Source organism: Cetorhinus maximus, chromosome 28, assembly GCF_964194155.1.
Source record: "Cetorhinus maximus chromosome 28, sCetMax3.hap1.1, whole genome shotgun sequence".
NCBI classification, from domain to species: Eukaryota; Metazoa; Chordata; class Chondrichthyes; order Lamniformes; family Cetorhinidae; genus Cetorhinus; species Cetorhinus maximus.
The window spans coordinates 8,278,771-8,298,368 of NC_135906.1; the positions used below are offsets into that span (position 1 = coordinate 8,278,771).

Here is a 19,598-nt window from a genome sequence, read left to right on the forward strand (position 1 = left end):
ATTTACCCCTTGTGGGAATGTACCTGAACTGTCTCCTCCATTGTGGGTAGAGCTTAGGAATAAAAAAGGGGCAACCACATTATTAGGTGTTTATTATAGACCCCCAGATAGTCAGCGGGAAATTGAGGAGCAAATATGGGCACAATTCGCAGATGTGTGTAAAAACAATAACAATAGGGTAATTATATTAGGTGATTTCAACTTTCCCAACATTAATTGGGATAGACATAGTGTTAAGGGCTTGGATGAAGTGGATTTCTTGAAATGTGTACAGGAGAACTTTTTAGGTCAATATGTAGAGGGTCCAACAAGGGATGGTGCATTGCTGGACCTAATTCTGGGGAATGAAGCTGGACAGGTGGCTGAGGTGGTGGTGGGCGAGCATTTTAGCGATAGCGACCACAACATGGTACAGTTTAAGTTTGTTCTGGACAAAGAAATAGACAAGTTGCAAAAAAATGTTTTGGACTTGGGGAGAGTGGATTTTAGTAAAATAAGGCAGGATCTGGCCAAAGTAGACTGGGAACAGTTACTTGTGGGGAAATCTACAGAGGAACAGTAGGGGGTGTTCAAAAAGGAAATGAGGAGGGTATCGGCTCAACGTGTTCCCTCTAGGGTGATAGGAAGGAGTAACAAGCCCAGAGAACCATGGATGACCAGAGATATTCAGGTTACGATGAGAAGGAAAAGAGAGGCTTTTAGCAGGTACAAGGGAAGCAAATCAGCAGAGGCATTAATTGGAGTACAGACAGTGCAGGGTGGAGCTTAAAAAAGCAATTAGGAGAGCAAAGAGGGGATATGAGAAAGCTCTGGCTGGTAAAAGTAGGGAAAATCCCAAGATATTCTATAAGTATATCAATGGGAAGAGGATAACCAGAGAAAGAGTAGGGCCCATAAGGGACCAAAGGGGCAATCTATGGGTGGAGCCAGAGGACATCGTTAGAGTGTTGAATTAATACTTCACATCCGTCTTCACCCAAGAAAATGAGGATGAAGGTATCGAATTCGGGGAGAAAGACTGCGAGGTTCTTAAGCAAATTGATATAGGGAGTGACAAGGTATTGGAGGTGTTGGCAGGCTTAAAAGTGGACAAATCTCCAGGTCCAGATGATTTGTGTCCCAGACTGCTGAGGGAGGCAAGGGAGGAGATCACAGGGGCTCTGACCCAAATTTTTAATTCCTCTCTGGCCACGGGGGAGGTGCCAGAGGACTGGAGAACAGCTAATGTGGTTCTGCTATTTAAGAAGGGTTGTAGAGAGAAGCCAGGCAACTACAGGCCAGTGAGTCTCACATCAGTGGTAGGGAAACTATTGGAGAAATTCCTGAAGGAGAGTATCTATCTCCACTTGGAGAGGCAAGGTTTGATCAGGGATAGTCAGCATGGCTTTGTCAGATGGAGGTCATGCCTAACAAATTTGAATTTTTTGAGGAAGTGACCAGGTATGTAGATGAAGGTAGTGCAATTGATGTAGTTTATATGGATTTCAGCAAAGCCTTTGACAAGGTCCCACATGGGAGACATAAAGGCGGCAAATGCACATGGGATACAGGGTAATTTGATAAGGTGGATTCAAAATTGGCTTAGTTGTAGGAGGCAGAGGGTGATGACAGAAGGATGCTTTAGTGACTGGAAGCCAGTGTCCAGTGGCGTACCACAGGGATCTGTGCTGGGTCCCCTATTATTTGTCATTTATATAAACGACATAGATGACTATGTGGCGGGGGGGGTAGGATTAGTAAGTTTGCGGATGACACAAAGATTGGCCAGGTGGTTAACAGTGAGGTTGAGTGCCTTGGGCTACAGGAAGATATAGACGGGATGGTCAAATGGGCAGATAAGTGACAGATGGAATTTAACCCTGAAAAGTGTGAGGTGATACACTTTGGAAGGAGTAATTTGACAAGTATTCAATGAACGGCATGACACTAGGAAGTTCTGAGGAACAAAGGGACCTTGGCGTGTGTGTCCATAGATCTCTGAAGGCGGAGGGGCATGTTAGTGGGCTGGTGAAAAAGGCATCTGGGACACTTGCCTTTATCAATCGAGGCATAGATTACAAAAGTAGGGAGGTCATGTTGGAGTTGTATAGAACCTTGGTGAGGCCACAGCTGGAGTACTGCGTGCAGTTCTGGTCACCACATTATAGGAAGGATGTGATTGCACTGGAGGGGGTGCAGAGGAGATTCACCAGGATGTTGCCTGGGATGAAACATTTAAGTTATGAAGAGAGGTTGGATAGACTTGGGTTGTTTCCCCCCCACCAATGAAATTGGCCTTCCTCCACTTTAGTATTTTGACTCAGGATTGCTCCTTGTTGCTTTCCATAGCTAACCTTTGATCATTGTTCTCTTGACTGACACTTCATCCATTTAGTACACATCTTCATTCCCCAGAACCAGATCCAGCAATGCCTCTTTCCTCATTGGGCCAGAATCCTATTGATCAAGAAATTTCTCCTGAAGACACTTAAGAAACTCTTCCCCCTCTGTCATTTACGCTATTTCTATCCCAGTTTATATTGGGATAATTGAAGTCCCCATTGTAACTACACTAATTTCCCTGCAGATGTGCTCTTCCATATCTTTCCAGTGGTTGGTGGCCTATAGACTACGCCCAGCAATGTAATGGTACCTTTATTGTTTCTTAACTGTAACCAAATAGATTGTGAGCTGACCCCTCCAGGACATCCTGTCCCTCCACCAGTGTAATATTCTCCTTGATCAATACTGTCGCCCTTCCCTAGCTTTCCTGAACACTTTGTATCCAGGAATATTTAGCACCCGCTCCTGCCCCTCTTTATTCCATAAGCATAGAAATAACATATACGTAAGTGGCTACTTGCACCTGCAGCTCACTGACCTTATTTATTATGCTTTGTGCATTTACATACATGTGCTGTAAACCTAATTTAAACTTTACTGCATCGCCTCCTAGTCTGACACCACCTTATTATTTCTTACTGCAGTGCTATCTGCTCAATCCTTCCTACACCTTGTTTATTCTAGTTTAAACCATCCTCATATCACTGCCAAACTGCCCTGCGAGGATATTGGTGCCAGCTTTAAGTGCAACTCGTTTGGCCTCTACAGGTCCCAACTCTCTGAAAACTGGTCCCAATGTCCCAGCAATCAAAAGCCCTCACTCTTGCACCATTTCTCCAGCCGGGCATTCATCAATCATCTGCTCTATACTCACTAGCGCGTGGCACCAGAAGTAATCTGGAAATTACTATCTTTTGGGTCCTACTTGCTAGTTTCCTTCCTAGCTCCCTAAAACCTGCTGCAGGGCCTCATCCATATTCCTATCCATGTTGCCGGTGCTAATATGCAACATGATCTCTGGCTGTTTACCCATATCCTTTTAGTGCTTTGCAGCCGTTCACTGACATCCTCGGTACCCGGTAGTTACTATACCATTGTGAATTCACACAAAAACGCCTGACTGTTCCCCTAACTATAGAATCCCCATTCACTATTGCTTTCCCAATCTTCTTCCAACCCCCTTGTCCAGCTGAGCCAGCCGTGGTGCTGTGGACTTGGCTCTGATTGCATGCCCCAGATGAACCATCACTCCTGCCTGCATTTAGAACTGAATACTAATCGGAGAGTGAGATGCACTTGGGACCTCTGGACTACCTGCCTGCTGCTCCTTGACTGCCTAGCAGTCACCCATTCTATCTCTGCCTGCAAACCCTTAACCTATGGGGCTCACCACGATCTTCTCAAGGGCAATTGGGGATGGGCAATAAATACTGGCCTAGCAAGCGATGCGCACATCCTGTGAAAGAAATTTTAAAATAAAAGAAAAATGTGCTATCCATGTAGCTCTCAGCCTCGCGGATAAACCTAATAGACTCAAGCTGGTGCTCGAGCTCCCAAACCCGGAGCTCAAACTGCCCCAGCTGATAATGCTTCCTGCACATTTGGTTGTACAGTGCACTAGAAGCATCCTGAAGTTCCCACATTGAACCAGATGTGCACTGCACCTGACTGAGCTGCCCTGCCATGTTTCTATTTATTAGACCAACTAAACAGAACACACAAATGAAAGACTTAACTAAACAAAAGAAACTAACCAATCGTAATCTTCCCTCATGCAGATGACACTTTTTTTTTAGTTTCTTTTAAACGTCACTCCCTGGTGCTTGTACTCTCTCTGCTCTGCTGCTCTGCCCCTAGACTCCTCCATGCCACCGGGCTCTCTATACATCCGACCACCTACCTCTTGTCCTGTGATATCACTCAACAGTGTGCTCTCTGACTCCCACTGACTCTCCGCCGTTGCTATTATCTGTAGGTCTCTGGCACTTTCCCCTCAGACTCTCTCTGATCACAAACTTTTTGTTTCGCAAAGATAGTCAGATGGAAGACACCCTTCCCTCCATAGATGACCTACAATTCTCACCCTCATATCTTCTAACCCCAGATTCTGAGTTTTTGCCTCTCCTGCCCCATCCCAGTTAGTGATCACAGTCTGTCTGAAAGGCTTCCTTAACACCTTGCTGTTTCTCAGTTTCTACTTGAGTCCCTTTGTCTGTAGTCATGAGTTAACTTGAAATAGTGCAGAGGCGTCCCTGAGGCTTCCTTTCATTTTCATATTTGAAGGGTGAAGAGTTCAATTTCTCCAATCCTTTCCTCACATTTCATTAATGTGACATTATTTGATTAGCCCTGTGGACCTTTCTACCCCAATTCCAAAGTTTGGACACCTCCCTTATATCTTAATGAACTTTGCTTTCAGTATGACGGCTGCAGATTTGTAAACCCTTAGTCTTATGGGCTCGTGTTGTGCAATAACTTAATATGCTCACCACTGTGCGTGCTATCACTTCCAGATATTTGTTCCAGCGCCTTTCATTGAGTAAAAGTGTCTTCACTATTTCTTCCAGTGTGGTATTTTACTGAATTGATTTTGGAACTGAGAGGTTATATTTAATCGGGAAAGGCTGATTAAGATGGGGCTCTTTAAAAAAGATAAAGCTGAGGGGTGACCTCATATTGGCTATTTAAATTATGAAGGGGTTTGATAGGGTAGATATAGGGAAGACATTTCCACTTGTGGGAGAGACAAAAACTTGGAGCCATAAATGTAAGATGGTCGCCAATAAACCCTGTGAGGAATTCAGGAGAAGCTTCTTTACCCAAAGGTTGGTTAGAATGTGGAACTTGCTATCACAAAGGGACCAGCAATCCACCCTGGGATATTGTGGTCAGTGAGACGGAGTGCTACAGCTGGCGCTGCTTTTGGGAATTTCCTGTCTGCCCGAGGCAGCCTCGAGCCGCGCCATCAGTGCTTCTCGCGGTTCAGCATTTTAGCGAGTGTCCTGTCGTTTCAGGAGTGGCTTTGCTGGCTAATGCTCCCGAGCGGATTCCGGACAAGAAGAGGAAGCCAAAAGATGGGATAAACGACGGGAAATCTCACACTTCCAACATGGGCAGCAACATGAAACCAACCTCTCGGGCGGCAAGGCACCGGTTAATGTCGCAGCGAGAGGAACAGCTCGCTGTACAAAGGGTGGGTAATACTGGATTATCTGGAATGGTTAGCCTGGAGTCGTCATCGTATCTTAACTTCCTGATATGAAAGTGTATTATCTTTAAAGTTATTTTACTCAAAAACCAAATATATCTATTAAAAATGATCTAAAGTTTGTTTTCTCCCAGTGGTTGCACAGGGTAAGTTACTGTGAGGCACAGGTCCAGTTCCCAATCTGTGTTTCAGGCTTAAGTCAACTAGTCCAAGCTGGTGCACTACAGTTGTTCATCATTAAAGGGGAGAGAGAAAAAAAAAATCAGCAAGGGTCCCTATACCTGATACCTCTGTGTTGTTGCCCCTCTCCACCACATGCAACCCCTGCAGCCACCCCCCCAGCAGAAAGTAGGTGTCAGGTGAGAACAGGATCGGGCTCAAGTGTGATGCCTCTGCAGTTGAATACCCACTGTCTATTGTTTCATGGCTGCTTAAGTGTGGTAGATGAGGGTGTCATCAGTGCCTGCCATGCCAGTGTCTTTGGGGGGGTGGGGGGGAGTGGTGGTGGTAGTGGTAAAGGGGTATATCGTACCCTTAACCCATAAATGGTTGTCCACGCTATGGCCTGGTTACCACGGCTTGCAAGGCGGGTGCCGACGCTGTTCAGAAAGCAGCTGTTGTGTGTTGCGCAGAAGCGGCCCTGGGGTGGCAGCTCCCTCGGGTTTTCCTCCCTGTCGAGCAGGGTTTGGCCGCTGCTCGGTGATGCAGCAGGAGCTGGGAAGGTGGAGGATCAGAGCTAATGAGCTCGCCCCTGGGGGTCTGAATGCCACGGGATGCTCCGCACAGCTGTAAACACAGAACTTAGGCTCTCATACACTGAGCACGCTTGGATCAAGCTGCAAAAGCACTCCACTTCTATCCAGCAATTGAGGAATAATATGGGATTTTATGTTGCCCCCCCTAGGCACACTCACATGTGGGCCTCAATTATTCATTAACATCGCAGCCAGATTTTTGTTCCCTGGGATCTCCATAAAATAAACAGCCAGTCAGCAGTTGGATTTCCTAGTAGCTGATATAACACACAAAGGCAATATTCGGGGAGTGAGGGCCAGAGGCTGTGGCAACAAGAGTAGAATAGGAGGTGCACAGATCACAGAGTGAAGGGTGCGGCCTGGGGTGTAAGGTTGAAGGAGGCTGCAGATGGAAGGTGGAGCAAGGCCAAGGATTCTGCATGGGGAGCCAATACACAGGCAATTAATAAGAGAGGGAAGGAGCAGAGCTGGAGATGGCAAAAAGATGGGCCACTGTAAAGCCTGTGGGTGTTGACGGTGTGGATGAGGGTTTCAGTGGAGGTTGATGGGTGAGGTGGGGAGTGTCATAAAGTGGCCTCGGTAATGGGCTGCACATGGAGTTCAGAGCTCAACCAGTTTGATTTTATCAGTATGACTTAATTCAGTGCTTCGAATGATTTTCTTGCATAATTTGTCCCACGTCCTGTAGGTATTCTAAGCCAAGAGGCAGCGTTTGGAATGTTTTGAGTTAACAAGTGTGTAGTTGCAGGCTGTGTCTTGTTGGCTGTAGTTCCTGCCCTGGGGTTAACCCACTTACATTACTCTAAGGGTTAGTGATATTAGCAGCCCTGTGTTTGCTCTGAATCATCTCTCCACCCACCATGTGTTCTTTCCCTACAGGAGCGTCTTAACCAGGTGCTGAAGGACCTAGAGGAGGACCAGATGCCTGTAATAAAACTGGGAGATGCCAGCATCGCAGCACCATTTACTTCCAAGCTATCATCCATCATGTGCAGTGAGTATTTGTATGTAACCCTCCCTCTCCCTGGTATTCCTTAACATATATACAGCACATGCTGTGGTTTGTGCTTCTTATACAGATTTTCTTTGCCTCAATTAAATGTCGTTTTTTCTCGCTCAGTGTCCCTGTGTTATGCATCATTCCGTTGTGGAGTGAGCAGGTTTCCTTTAGGAGCCCAAGACCTGGGACTCGTGTTCTAGATGCAGCCAACTTGGGTAAACTAGTTTGTTTGCTCTGGCTGTGCATCTTTTTGACTTTCGCCACAGCCTCATGATGCGAGTGGCAAAATGTTAATGTTTCATCAACTATGACCCCCAGATCCTTCTGTCTCAGAAGCATTGAGCAGTGACCTGCAATAGGTGTTGTATATGATTGGATTCCCCCAGCTCCACACACCGCACTGCTCAACATTGAGAGACAGCTACCATTCTCCCAAGACTTTTAAATCCGCTTCCAGACAATAGTTTCATCTAAGACCTTAATTCCTGTATATAACTTGGTGTCATCAGCAAGCATATGGACCTTTCTCCTTCCACCTTTATCCAGGTACATTAGCAAAGGTGTTGAAGAGTAATGGCTCTAACACTGATTCTTGTTGAACTCCACTAGCAATTGGATCCCATTGCTAGTAACCACTCACTGCCAATGTGAATACAATCCTCCATCCAACCTGAAGTCTTCCTACCCATCCCACAAGACAAAGCCTTGCTTAGCAGCCTTTTGTACGGCACTTAATCTCTTTGAAAATTAAGCTGCATAATGTCTGCAGGACTTTCACTGTCCATCAGGGTTGGTAGGGTGGGTGGTGGTTAAGGGCTATTTCCCCCAGTTCTAAAGTTTTCCACTGGCCCTGTGAGATGGAGCAGGATGGTAGAGCTCATTGGGAACAATGCTGGGGGTGAATATTGACAGTACGACTCTGAAGAGCAAAAGCTGGAGAGTGGATCTCTTCACATCACTGCTAGATCTAAGAAACTTACTTGGCATAGTATTGATGAAGGCTTTGGAGCAGGGGAATTTAATACATAGCCATTACCGCCCTGAAGGAGACTTTTCGGCCCATCGAGTCCAATCAGTCCCATTCCCACACAGTATCCCTGTAGCTCTGCAAGTTTATTTCCTTCAAGTATCCATCCGATTTCCTTTTGAAATCATTGATCATCTCCGCTTCCACCACACTCGTAGACAGCGAGTTCCAGGTTGTTACCACTCACTGGGTAAAAAAAGTTCTTCCTCACATTCCCCCTACATCTCTTACCTGAAACCTTAAACCTGTGTCTCCCTACTCCTTGTACCATCAGTTAATGGGAACAGCTGAAAAGCTGCCTACCTTATCTAAACCCATCATAATCTTGTCCATCTCTATCAGATTTCCCCTCAACTTCTTTTGCTCCAAGGAGATCAACCTAAATTTGTAGCTAAATTCCCTCAGCCCCGGAACCATTTTAGTAAATCTCCCCTGCACCATCTCGAGACCTTCGCATCCTCCCTAAAGTGCGATGACTAGAATTGGATGCAAAACTATAGTTGTGACTTAACCAGAGCGCTTCTGTCTTGATTGCAAGTAATGTACGATTCAGAGCACAAGGAATAAAATAAAATACCATGTTGTGTTGGAACTTCTGCCATCAATCTGACTGGCTGGCCAAATGGGTAGCCGCAAGTTCAATGCACAGAAATATGAAGTAATACAGTTTGGAAGAACGAGGACAAGTAGCATGAACTAAATGGTACAATAGTAAAGGTGGGGTGCATGGACAGAAAGACCCGATGGTGTATGTACACAAATCTTTGGAAAGTTGAGAATTCTTTTTAAAAAGGCATTGGCATCCCGGGCTTTATGAATAGGCACAGAGTACAAAAGCAAGGAAGCTATGCTAAACCTTTTTTAAAAAAAACACTGGTTAAGCCTTAGCTGGAGTATTGTGTCTAATTCCGGGCACCACGCTTTAGCCAGGAAGCGAAAGGGAGAGGGTGCAGAGGATTTGGTCAGAATGAAATCAGGAATAAAAACAAAGTGCTGGAAAAACTCAGCAGGTCTGGCAGTACCTGTGGAAACAGAGTTAATGTTTTGAGTCAAATCTGACACTTCTTCAGAACCAGGGATCAGGACATTCAATTATGTAGAGAGACTAGAAATGCTGGGATCCTTCTCCACAGAGCAGAGAAGGTTAAGGAAGGTTTAAGAGGTGGTCAAAATTAAGGAGGGTTTTGATAGAGTAGATAGGGAGAAGCTGTTCCTGTGGGCAGGAAGGTCAGTGGCCAGAGGACATGGGTTTAAGATCTGGAATGCACTGCCTGACAAGGCGGTGGAAGCAGATTCAATGGCAGCTTTCAAAAAGGAATTGGATATACAAATGTGAAAGACAAATTTGCAGGACTCGGGGTGGGGGGGGTGGGTGCTGGTGGAAAGAGTGGTGCAAAGAACTGGACAAAATGAATAGTTCCTTCAAAGAGCTGGCACAGGCATGATGGGCTGAATGGCTCCCTCCTGGGCTTTACATTTCTATGAATCTCCAAGATATGGTCTAGTTCAGCTCCTAGTAATTAAATTAATATTTGATGTTTGAAAGACGAGATAAAATGCCTGTATTCTCTATCTAGTTCCTGAACATTGTATTGAGCCACGATGATTTTGATTTGGTCCCTGATTTGTTGCTGAGGTAGCCAATCCCTGTGGGGGAAACACACAAACACATTTAGTCCGTGTCTCTGGGTTAGGCAAGGGGGGAGAAAAAAATCAGCCAGGCTTCCCACTGTTGATACAAGAGCAAAATACCGCTGATGCTGTAGTTAATTAACTAGTTAATGATGCCAGAAGTCTGTAGGTTGGTTAGTTACAGGATTGGATGTCAAGCTTCAATGCCTATCATAACGCCAAGATGCAACATCTAGATTCATGGTTGAAGAACAGTTGATAGCAGTCTAGCAGCAGTGCTCCCAAGTATGTGTCCTTGCGTCAGGAGTAAGGGGAGAGAGTCTATAATCCAGGGCTTTGAAGCGGGCTGATAAAGCTACTGAAGCTTGTTCCCATGCCTCCTCCACAGCCAGTTTGAGATCTACCGATTTTCTTTGTCCCTGTGATTATCAATCAGCCGTTCCCTGCCATGGAACATGGAGAATCAGGATGTGACCTTGTGTGCGGATTACAGGCACAGCTTACAGGGAGATATATTAGACTTGCTGAAAAGAGAGACATGCTGTTGAAGCTTTTTGCCTTGCACTCATCAGGATAGATGAAGAATATCAAAGTGAGCAACAATTTATACTGCATGAGAAAAGGGTACTGATTGGTTGGTAAGTCGGCTGGTTAAGGCATTGCCATGGGCCTCAGCCAATCTGTCGACGTGTCAACCAATCAGTACCCTTTTCTCACGCAGTATAAATTGTTGCTCACTTTGGCATTTGGTATTCTTGCATCTGTCCCGATGAGTGCAAGATGAAAAGCTTGGACAGCGTGTCTTTTTTCAGCAATACTCCAGTTCTGTACTATGTATTTCAGACTTACGAGCATTCTTTCCTTCCCCACCCCTCTCTTTCTGCAGTATGTTATGTGATAAAACAAGGCCGTTGCACGTTGGTAACCACGCTTCAGATGTTTAAGATCCTGGCCCTGAATGCGCTGATCCTTGCCTACAGCCAGAGCGTGTTGTACCTGGAGGGAGTTAAATTCAGTGATTTTCAGGCCACGCTGCAGGGGTTGCTTCTCGCTGGCTGCTTCCTCTTCATCTCTAGATCCAAGGTAACGTGTACTTAATATTTGTGGATCTGTACTTTACCCATTATTCTGCATAGGCTGTCACTCGTAGACTTGGGATTTATTTAAACATTTTGAAGAATAACTTAAATGTGATCAGTTGTGATAGCCACGTACCAGCCACAATAGTAATTCTGTTGTAAAATCCCCTTTGCTAAAGCCAGAGGGAATATGGATCATTTCTGTTCAAATACGCAAATGGAGGAAAGCTTGCCTCCTAATAACCTGATGTCAGCAGTGCCCGGAACTGACCCAGGATCAGCAGATTAAACGGCAGTGATCTAGTTGATGGAAGATCAGACTTTGTATCCACCATCCAATCCCACTCCCTCAAAAATCACTCAGCTGTGTTGTATATCAGACTAGTAGATCTCAGTTCCTCAGCAGTATGTTGTGTTAGCTTCCCTGATCCGTGGGGATGAGTGTAGGGACTGGAAGCACTCGGTGAACGAGGCTGGCAGTCCGCCAACAGGTTCGAGGCTGGTGAGGTTTGAGGTCAGACTGAAGGTGCTGGTGAAACTGTGTTCTTCCGGAATAGTAAATGTATCTCATCAATGATTTGTGGTCACAAAGTGCTGATTTGTGGTTTCCTCCCTGGTCCCCAGTGACCTTGTCATTCATTGGGTTTCTGTCTCCTTGTGTGTCTGTGATTTTTGCCTCAGCCTGTTTGTGTGCCTATCTGTTTTTCTCTCCTATATGGCTCTCTATGCTCTCTATCCCCTGCCCCACCTCCCCTCTCTGGTTTTCTCCTCTCTCAGGCTCTCTCTATAAGACGGTAGTGGGAATGTTCACCTTTTTAATTTTTGCAACAGTTTCTTCCTCTCCTCTGTGTAGCCGCTGCTAGGGCCCAGGCTTCCTGGGGAACACGGGTCTCACGTTGGTCAGCCTGCCTTGGTGAGTCAAGGTAGTGAATGCCCACAGGTGGAACACACACTAGTTGGCTGGATGCGTGCAGCTCCAAGAACACTTGAAGCTCGACACCATCCAGGGCAAAGCAGACCGCTTGCTTGGCACCCCATCCACCACCTTTAACATGCACTCCCTCCACCACTGACGCACAGTGGCAGCAGTGTGTACCACCTACAAGATGCACTGCAGGAACTCACCAAAATACCTTCAACAGCACCTTCCAAACCCACAGCCTCTACTACAAAGGACAAGGACAGCAAACGCATGGGAACACCACCACCTGCAAGTTCCTCTCCAAGATGCACACCATCCTGACTTGGGTCTATATCTTTTATCTATTAATATATTTGGGGGAGACGTTGGCGTAGTGGTAATGTCACTGAGCTAGTAATCCAGAGACCCAGGCTAATGGGTTCACATCTCACCATGGCAGCTGGTGGAATTAAAATTAATTGATAAATAAAATTTGGAATTGAAAACTAGTCTCAGTAACGGTGACCATGAAACTATCATCGATTGCTGTAAAAACCCATCTGGTTCACTACTGTCCTATAGGAAAGGAAAGGAAATCTGCCATCCTTACCTGGTCTGGCCTACATGGGACTCCAGACCCACAGCAATGTAGTTGACTCTTAACTGTCCTCTGAAATGGCTGAGCAAGCCACTCAGTTCAAGGGCAGTTAGAGATGGGCAACAAATGCTGGCCTTGCCCACATACCATGAAAGATAAAATCACTGTTCTTTCACTGTCGCTGGGTCAAAATCCTGGAACTCCCTCCCTAACAGCACTGTGGGTGTACCTACAGCACTTGGACTGCAGTGGCCCAAGAAGGCGGCTCACCACCACCTTTTCAAGGGAAATTGGGGGTGGGCAACAAATGCTGGCCTAGCCAGTGACGCCCACATCCTGTGAATGAGTAAAAAGAAAAGATTGACAACCCAAAAAGGGCATCGTAACTGAGCCAATGTCCCCACACAGCACAGTCTGACTGGCAACCCTGGCCAGTACACTCCTTGTAGTTGCCATGACCACATCAAACTTGATGGATATAACGACTCCTAATCGCTGCAGGTTTATCAAGCGATAGTCTACAGTCCGTGACCCATAAGTGAGATTCTGTGCAGCTGTAGCGTATGATATACAGTGGCTATCGTGACTCAGCCAATACATTGTTAGATCGATCAAGAAAGTTCTGTCTTTAACCTCTGGTCTTGTTGGGGGGGGTGCGGGGTGATGGTGGGCAGTGACGGAGGTCTGATGAGGATGTTCCTTCCTCCTGGCCATTGGCTAGTGACCCCTGATCAAAAGTTTTGGATGTTTGCCCAGTGAATATAGCGTTGGGTTCAGTTGTTTCCTGCTCACTGTCCAAATTCGGACAGGGTTTGTGGCCATTTGGATAATTGGACAGAGGGTACCTGGACCCTATGGGTCCAAACCCATTAGGAAAGGGGTGGGGCAATAGGACTTCCTGTTGGTTTTTTGATAACCAAACCTCCTAATCTCTTGACTTTCCACAGCCACTGAAGACCCTATCGAAGGTGCGTCCGCTGCCAAACATATTCAACCTGTACACTATACTCACCGTACTGCTGCAATTTGCTGTCCATTTCGCCAGCTTAGTTTTCTTGTACAAGGCGGCACAGGAATTTTCCTCCTCCAGGTGAGACCCTCCTCATTGTTTTCCTTCTCATCTCCTGGCTCTGCCCAGGGAAAGATGCAGATCCCTCGCAGAAATGTACTCCCACTCTTCCTCCTTGTGCTAATGCAAGTGTGGGATTTGCCAGTGTTCAATGCCACAGCAATTTAATCCCCCTCTTTCCGTATCGAAAAAAGCCTGCATTTAGGTAGCACCTTCCACAACCTCAGGGTATCCCAAAGTGTAATGAAGCACTTTTGGAGTGTAGTCCCTGTAATGTACTGATCTGGGTTAAGACAGTCCCAGACTCATGGAAATCTCTAGTTTTGGCAGCATAGTACAGGTTGTCTAGTCAGATCTCGGCAACCAGCACAATCCAATTGATGTGACGTGTTCTGTCCCTTTAACACTGCCGCCCAGTAACCATATTCTGTGGTGACAGTACAGTGAAGGTTCACTAAATTGGGCCCTGGGGTGAGAGGGCTGTGTTAGGATGAGAGGCTGAGTGAATTGGACTTAATATTCTCTGGAGTTTAGAAGAATGAGAGGCGATCTCATTGAAACATTCAGGATCCTGAAGGGGTTTGACAGGTGTGGACGCTGAGAGATTGTTTCCGCTGGTCCGGGAATCAGAAACAGGGGGGCACAGTCTCAGGATAAAGAGCCGATCGTTTAGGACTGAGATAAGAAATGTCTTCACTCAAAAGGGTTGTGAATCTTTGGAATTCTCTACCCCAAAGAGCTGTGGATGCTCCATCGTTGAATACGTTTAAGGTTGGGATGGACAGATTTTTGGTGTCTCAGGGAATCAAGGGATACGGGGAGTGGACGGGAAAATGGAGTTGAAGCCCAAGATCAGCCATGATCGTATTGATTGGCAGAGCGGGCTCGACAGGCTGTGTGGTTCACTCCTGCTCCTATTTCTTAGGTCCTTGTGTTCATATCTTCTTGTCAACCAGCACAAGCATCCCTCACTAGCTCCCTGGCCTGCCAGGATTTGGTAGTTACCAGGGGCCTGCCAGTCTCTTATTTGCTTCCCTGTGCGGTGAGAGGGGAAAGAAAACTGATTCTGCTATCTCCAAGGAAGGAAAATGTATTTAAAGGGTTAAAATTTATTCTGGCAGTGGCTGATTGATGAATGCCTTGTTCTTGAAGAACGCAGGGTCAGAGCCCTGGTCTGAGCTAGGGAGGGGAATGTTGTGTGCATTACATACCTAGAGCTGCAGAGGAGAAAAGGTTTGCTGGGGCTCCTATTCAGTCACCCCTCTTTAACATTTGTCCAGGTGAATTTTAGGAATTGGGTTCAGTTGTGATGCCTTCCATTGTCTGATTGCTCAACAACACTCACTTCCCTGATAGAAAGGTGGCCGCCACCTGTATCCCAGTGAGAGTTAGCATCTTCCAGTGAGGAAGGTGCAAAGTTTGTTGTTGCTGAGTAAATGGCTCACTGTTCGGAGTTGCACGGTAGGGGCTGTAGCCAGGATAGCAACGGATAAATTACTTACAGAACCAACACACATGTTGCAGCCAGTAAGTTACCTTTGAGCTGCTGAGGTACAGAGTCTTTGTAGGAGACTGGGGGCGTGACATTGGGCTGTTGTGGATAGGCTGTGTTTTCACTGCTCTCCTTCCTTTTCCAGCACAGACGAGTTTGTGGATCTGTACAAAGAGTTTGAGCCCAGCCTGGTGAACAGCACTGTGTACATCATGTCCATGTCGATGCAGATGGCCACTTTCGCCATTAATTACAAGGTAAGGGGACTTGCTGGCATACCAATTGGGAGCTGATCGACCTTGGGGGGTTGGGGTGGATGGTGGATTCCTCGCTGGCCTTTAATCATAGATTGTTGTGCTGGAGCTGGCCACTACACTGCCACCTAGCTGTGGTGCCAATAATTGCCTTGGAGCGAGTGAGGCGGATGCAATTCCCGATTTACATTAGATTGTGGGATTGTTTAATTGCCAGCGAGCACTCTTTTAAACCCATTTTATTTGCCCAGAAAATTAATTTTCAGCCCATACAAAAGACTCGGAGGGGATGCGGTACTGTTCTGAAATGTGGCCTGGTTCTAAGCTCGCCCTTGTGTATGTTTTCAGGGTCATCCGTTCATGGAGAGCCTACGGGAGAACAAGCCCCTGTTGTGGAGTATTGTGATTTCAGGCCTTGCTATTTTGGGCCTGCTGACTGGCTCCTCACCAGAGTTCAACGAACAGTTTGGGCTGGTGGAAATCCCAACAGAGGTATGGTCACACTCTTGAGCACCCTCTCAAGCTCGCTCTGAATCTGACGGACTTGGGCATGGTATCATTGGGCGGGGAGGGATCTCCATTTGATCTTGAGTGAGTGAGTCTGGGGGCAGGAAACCTGTTTCCCCCGATTCTGAGGGTGAAATTGGCTGAAGGACCATGTAGTTGGGATAAAAATGGCTGAAGAGGGGCTGGTTTTAACTCGGGCAGTGATGTTGAAGCCAAGAGGATCGCTTCAGACTCTGTAAGAAGAGGTAGTTTGAACTAAAATGGACATAGGGGGAGGGGAGTGATTCACAAGGAGTTTTTAGCAGTACTGTCGGCAGCGTGTTAATGAATAACAAGACCCAGAGGGCTCATACTGAACGTTATGACTTGAGAAATAAAGGGGAATGTTTATCCCAGAGGGTTATTGGAACAGAGAATGTTTCCCCACAAGGAACTATTAGAGCCTGTAACATCATTTAAAAGGAAATTGGGTCAGTATTTGAAAGAGGGAGGAAAGTAAGGTCACAGAAGTTGGGCTCAGTAGCAGTTTAGCACCAGCATATTGAGATGGTCCACATAACCCTCTGTCCCATGCCCAAGTTCCTAACCTGCTGCACAGTTCCTGCCCTTTCTGCTTTTAGCTCATCCTTGTTTTCTCTCTAGCCCTGCCTGGGCTCAGCACCGGTTGGACTGCTCCCTTCAGTCATGCTTCGTGGCACAAGGACTGCAGCAGCTGTAAAGCACAGGATGTTGTCACTGAGTTCAGACTTCAGGCAAACAGCACCAGAGGGGTGCGAGGAAGATTAAAATTGCATTTGATCTGTGCTGTACGAGACCCAGCAGTCCTCGGTTTGTGGCACACCCCAGTGGGCAAGAGAGGGGTGTAAATCACCCAACATGAACACCAGTCAGTGAGTCCCTGCCCTGCTGCAAATTTGCCAAATACGAATCAAACTTGATTGCAATGCACACTGTAGTCAAATAGCCTGCAGGCACTGTGCTGTGGCTGACTGTATTCTGTGAAAATACCCACTGTAATGGACTAGAGGGGCAATTAGCACCTGGAGAAACATAGAAATTTTAAGACAGAGCTGTTGGGAGACAGAAATGAGAGCAACAGACTGGACATCATGAGCTAAGATTAATTCTGGTTTCTCCGATGCAGCTGAAGATCGTGATTGCCGAGGTCCTCGTGGCTGACTTCCTGGTGGCACTTGGGCTGGACCGAATCCTTCAGGCGTTGCTGGGGAGCAGCAGACTCTGTGTGCCTTCATGATAACGGAGCTGGCAGAACTGACCGGTCCTTTCTCCGCACTGCGCTAGCCCACAGCTGGCCCGTGCACCGGTGAGAGATTTCAGGGCGAGAGGGACTAGGCACCAAGCCACTCCCCGCGGACGGACTTTTAACTCGCCAACCGTTTTCATAGATGGTTTTTTGATATAAAAGCAAAATCGACTGGTATTTTCGTACCCAAAAAAAAAAAAATCTGGATGAGGAAAAAAAAATAAATCCATGTACAGTTTGAGTGTGTTTGTGAATTCAGCCACTCGGTCCCCAATCTCTCTACATACTATGGAATGTGAAATCTTCATTGCTGCTGCTGGGTTTTTTTTTTGTGGACATACCACCAAGGCAAATGTCTTTCATTGATTTAATTAATACAAAGGTGAAGGTTTTCCTCATGTACTCTATCTGTTGGCCAGCCTCTGCTTTGCAAGAGGTGTTGTGTGAGAGTTTTCTTTTACCCTCCAGTAAGTTAACTGTGTTCCTCCAACTCTGGGCTTTTGTGTATCCTCCGCTCCCTTTATCCACCGTTGGTGGGCGTGCCTTCAGCTTTTGAATCCTCTCCTCCCTTAAGGCACTCCTTTAAAACTTGCCTCTTACATTGGCAGCGCCATATAAATGAGAGCTGTTATCCGTTCTGAACTGGCGAATTCTAGTCCTCTTGCACTCCCAGTATCAGACTTGCCAGCAAACTGCAGACTGTGGCTGCTCCTGTAATGTGGACAGTAAAGCACTACGTACAAAATGCTCTCACAATAGAGGGATGTTGCTCCCTCAGCTTGTGCTACAGCTGACAGTGTGTGTGCGCCAGCTGACTGTGAAAGTCTTCAAAATCAACGGGACCTGAAAGATCAGCTTCCCCTAGTCTGGAATCAGAGTGAGATGGAATCTATTTGGTCTTGCGGAACCATTTCTGTAGTGTCTTCGGAACCACCACCTCGGAGCCGTCCTGAAGTGCTTTTCAACCAATGAAGTACTTCTGAAGCACAGTCACTGGTGTAATGCAGGAAACGGGACAGTCAAATTGCGCACAGCCAGATCCCACAAACTGCAATGTGCTAATGACCCCAGTTTTACTGATGTTGGTTAAGGGATAAATGTCAGGATACTGGGGAGAACTTGCTTTGGTTTAATGTCTCATCCAAAAGACGGCATCTCTGGCAGTGCTGCATTTTCTCAGCGGCAGGTAGTGTTGGCCTCAGAATCAGACATTCTCCCACCCCCCGCCCCCCTTATCCCTGACCTACACAGCGGTATGAGATCAAACTTCATTGACTCATCTCTCCTTTCCCCACAGCTCTTCCAGTTCACTGTCACCCCATCCTCTGAGTAACATTCCAAATTCCTCGGCAGGTATGCTCACTGCCTAGAGTACTTGCTAAGTTTGACATACATTCTTAAAGGGTAGGAGTGCTACTGACTGCCAAGTGTCTCCTTAAATCCCTTCCCTCTACCCTCAAGTCTTGCCTCCAACAAGCGGGGAATTATTTGATTTCTTTTGACATTAAGATTGCGATAATCCATTCATCTGTCTTTGCTAAGGTCCCACCCCACCCCAATAGAGCTCTGAACTCTCATCTTTCTGTAGTTTTTCCCCATACCCTCTCTTGCCCTCTCCAAGTTAATTTTCCCCATAAGACCCATCCTTTCCTGTTCCCTCCAAAATACTGACCACCCCCTGCCAACTTCCCTTCCTGGCAAAGTTCTCTCTTCAGGCACTACACCTCCACCCTTGACCCCTCTGTTCTTGCAAACTAATATCCCATCTCCAACCTCCCTTTCTTCTCAAGTTTTTGCCTCCCAATATATGTCCATCGTTCCCTCAATTTCAACTTTGAATCTCTCAAATCAAGTTTCATTCACTGAAATGGCTCGATTGAAAGTCACAAACGACATCCTTTGTCCTTAAAATTTCTGCAGCCTTTTACAATAGTTGACCACATCATCTTCCTCGAATGTCTCTGCTCTGTTGTCCAACTGGGTGGGACTGCTCTCCTCTGCTTCCACTCTTGTCTTTATGATGGTAATCAGAGAATCACCAGTAATGGCTTCTCAACCCACCTGCATCGGTTCCTCCAAACATCATTCTTAACCTCCCCCTCCACTTCATCTGTGTGCTGCTCCTTAGCATCGAACGATATGGTGTCAGGTTCTATATGTATGCTGACGACACCCACTCAACCTCACCACCAAACCTCCCTGATGACTCGCCTGTCAGACTACTTTTCTGACATTTAATTCTAGATGAGCAAAAGTTTCCTCTTGTTTAAAAACGCACCTTTAACATATAAAAAGCCTCAAGGTGCTTCACAGCATTATCAAACACCATGAAATACATAGACAGGTGCCAGAATGCTTGGTAAAAGAGGTGGACCATCAGGAGCGTCTTGAAAGGAGGGTGGAAAGGTTTAAGGAGGCAATGCTAGAGCTTAATGCCTAGGCAGCTGAGGACATAGCAACAATAATAAGAGTGATGAAGATTAGGGATTG

At 46.4% G+C, this 19,598-nt stretch overlaps 1 protein-coding gene across 1 annotated transcript in view; it reads left to right on the forward strand.

Annotated features, from left to right (window-relative positions):
• atp13a1 (ATPase 13A1) overlaps positions 1-17,346 on the forward strand; it is a 95,381-nt gene extending 78,035 nt beyond the window's left edge. Inside the window, exons 20-26 of the mRNA XM_078531149.1 lie at positions 5,337-5,515; positions 7,165-7,279; positions 10,831-11,027; positions 13,470-13,612; positions 15,229-15,340; positions 15,686-15,829; positions 16,989-17,346. Of these exons, the coding sequence (XP_078387275.1) occupies positions 5,337-5,515; positions 7,165-7,279; positions 10,831-11,027; positions 13,470-13,612; positions 15,229-15,340; positions 15,686-15,829; positions 16,989-17,099 (1,001 nt within the window). The 3' untranslated portion in view covers positions 17,100-17,346. The remainder of the gene's footprint in view (positions 1-5,336; positions 5,516-7,164; positions 7,280-10,830; positions 11,028-13,469; positions 13,613-15,228; positions 15,341-15,685; positions 15,830-16,988) is intronic.
• Positions 17,347-19,598: the final 2,252 nt, after the last annotated feature.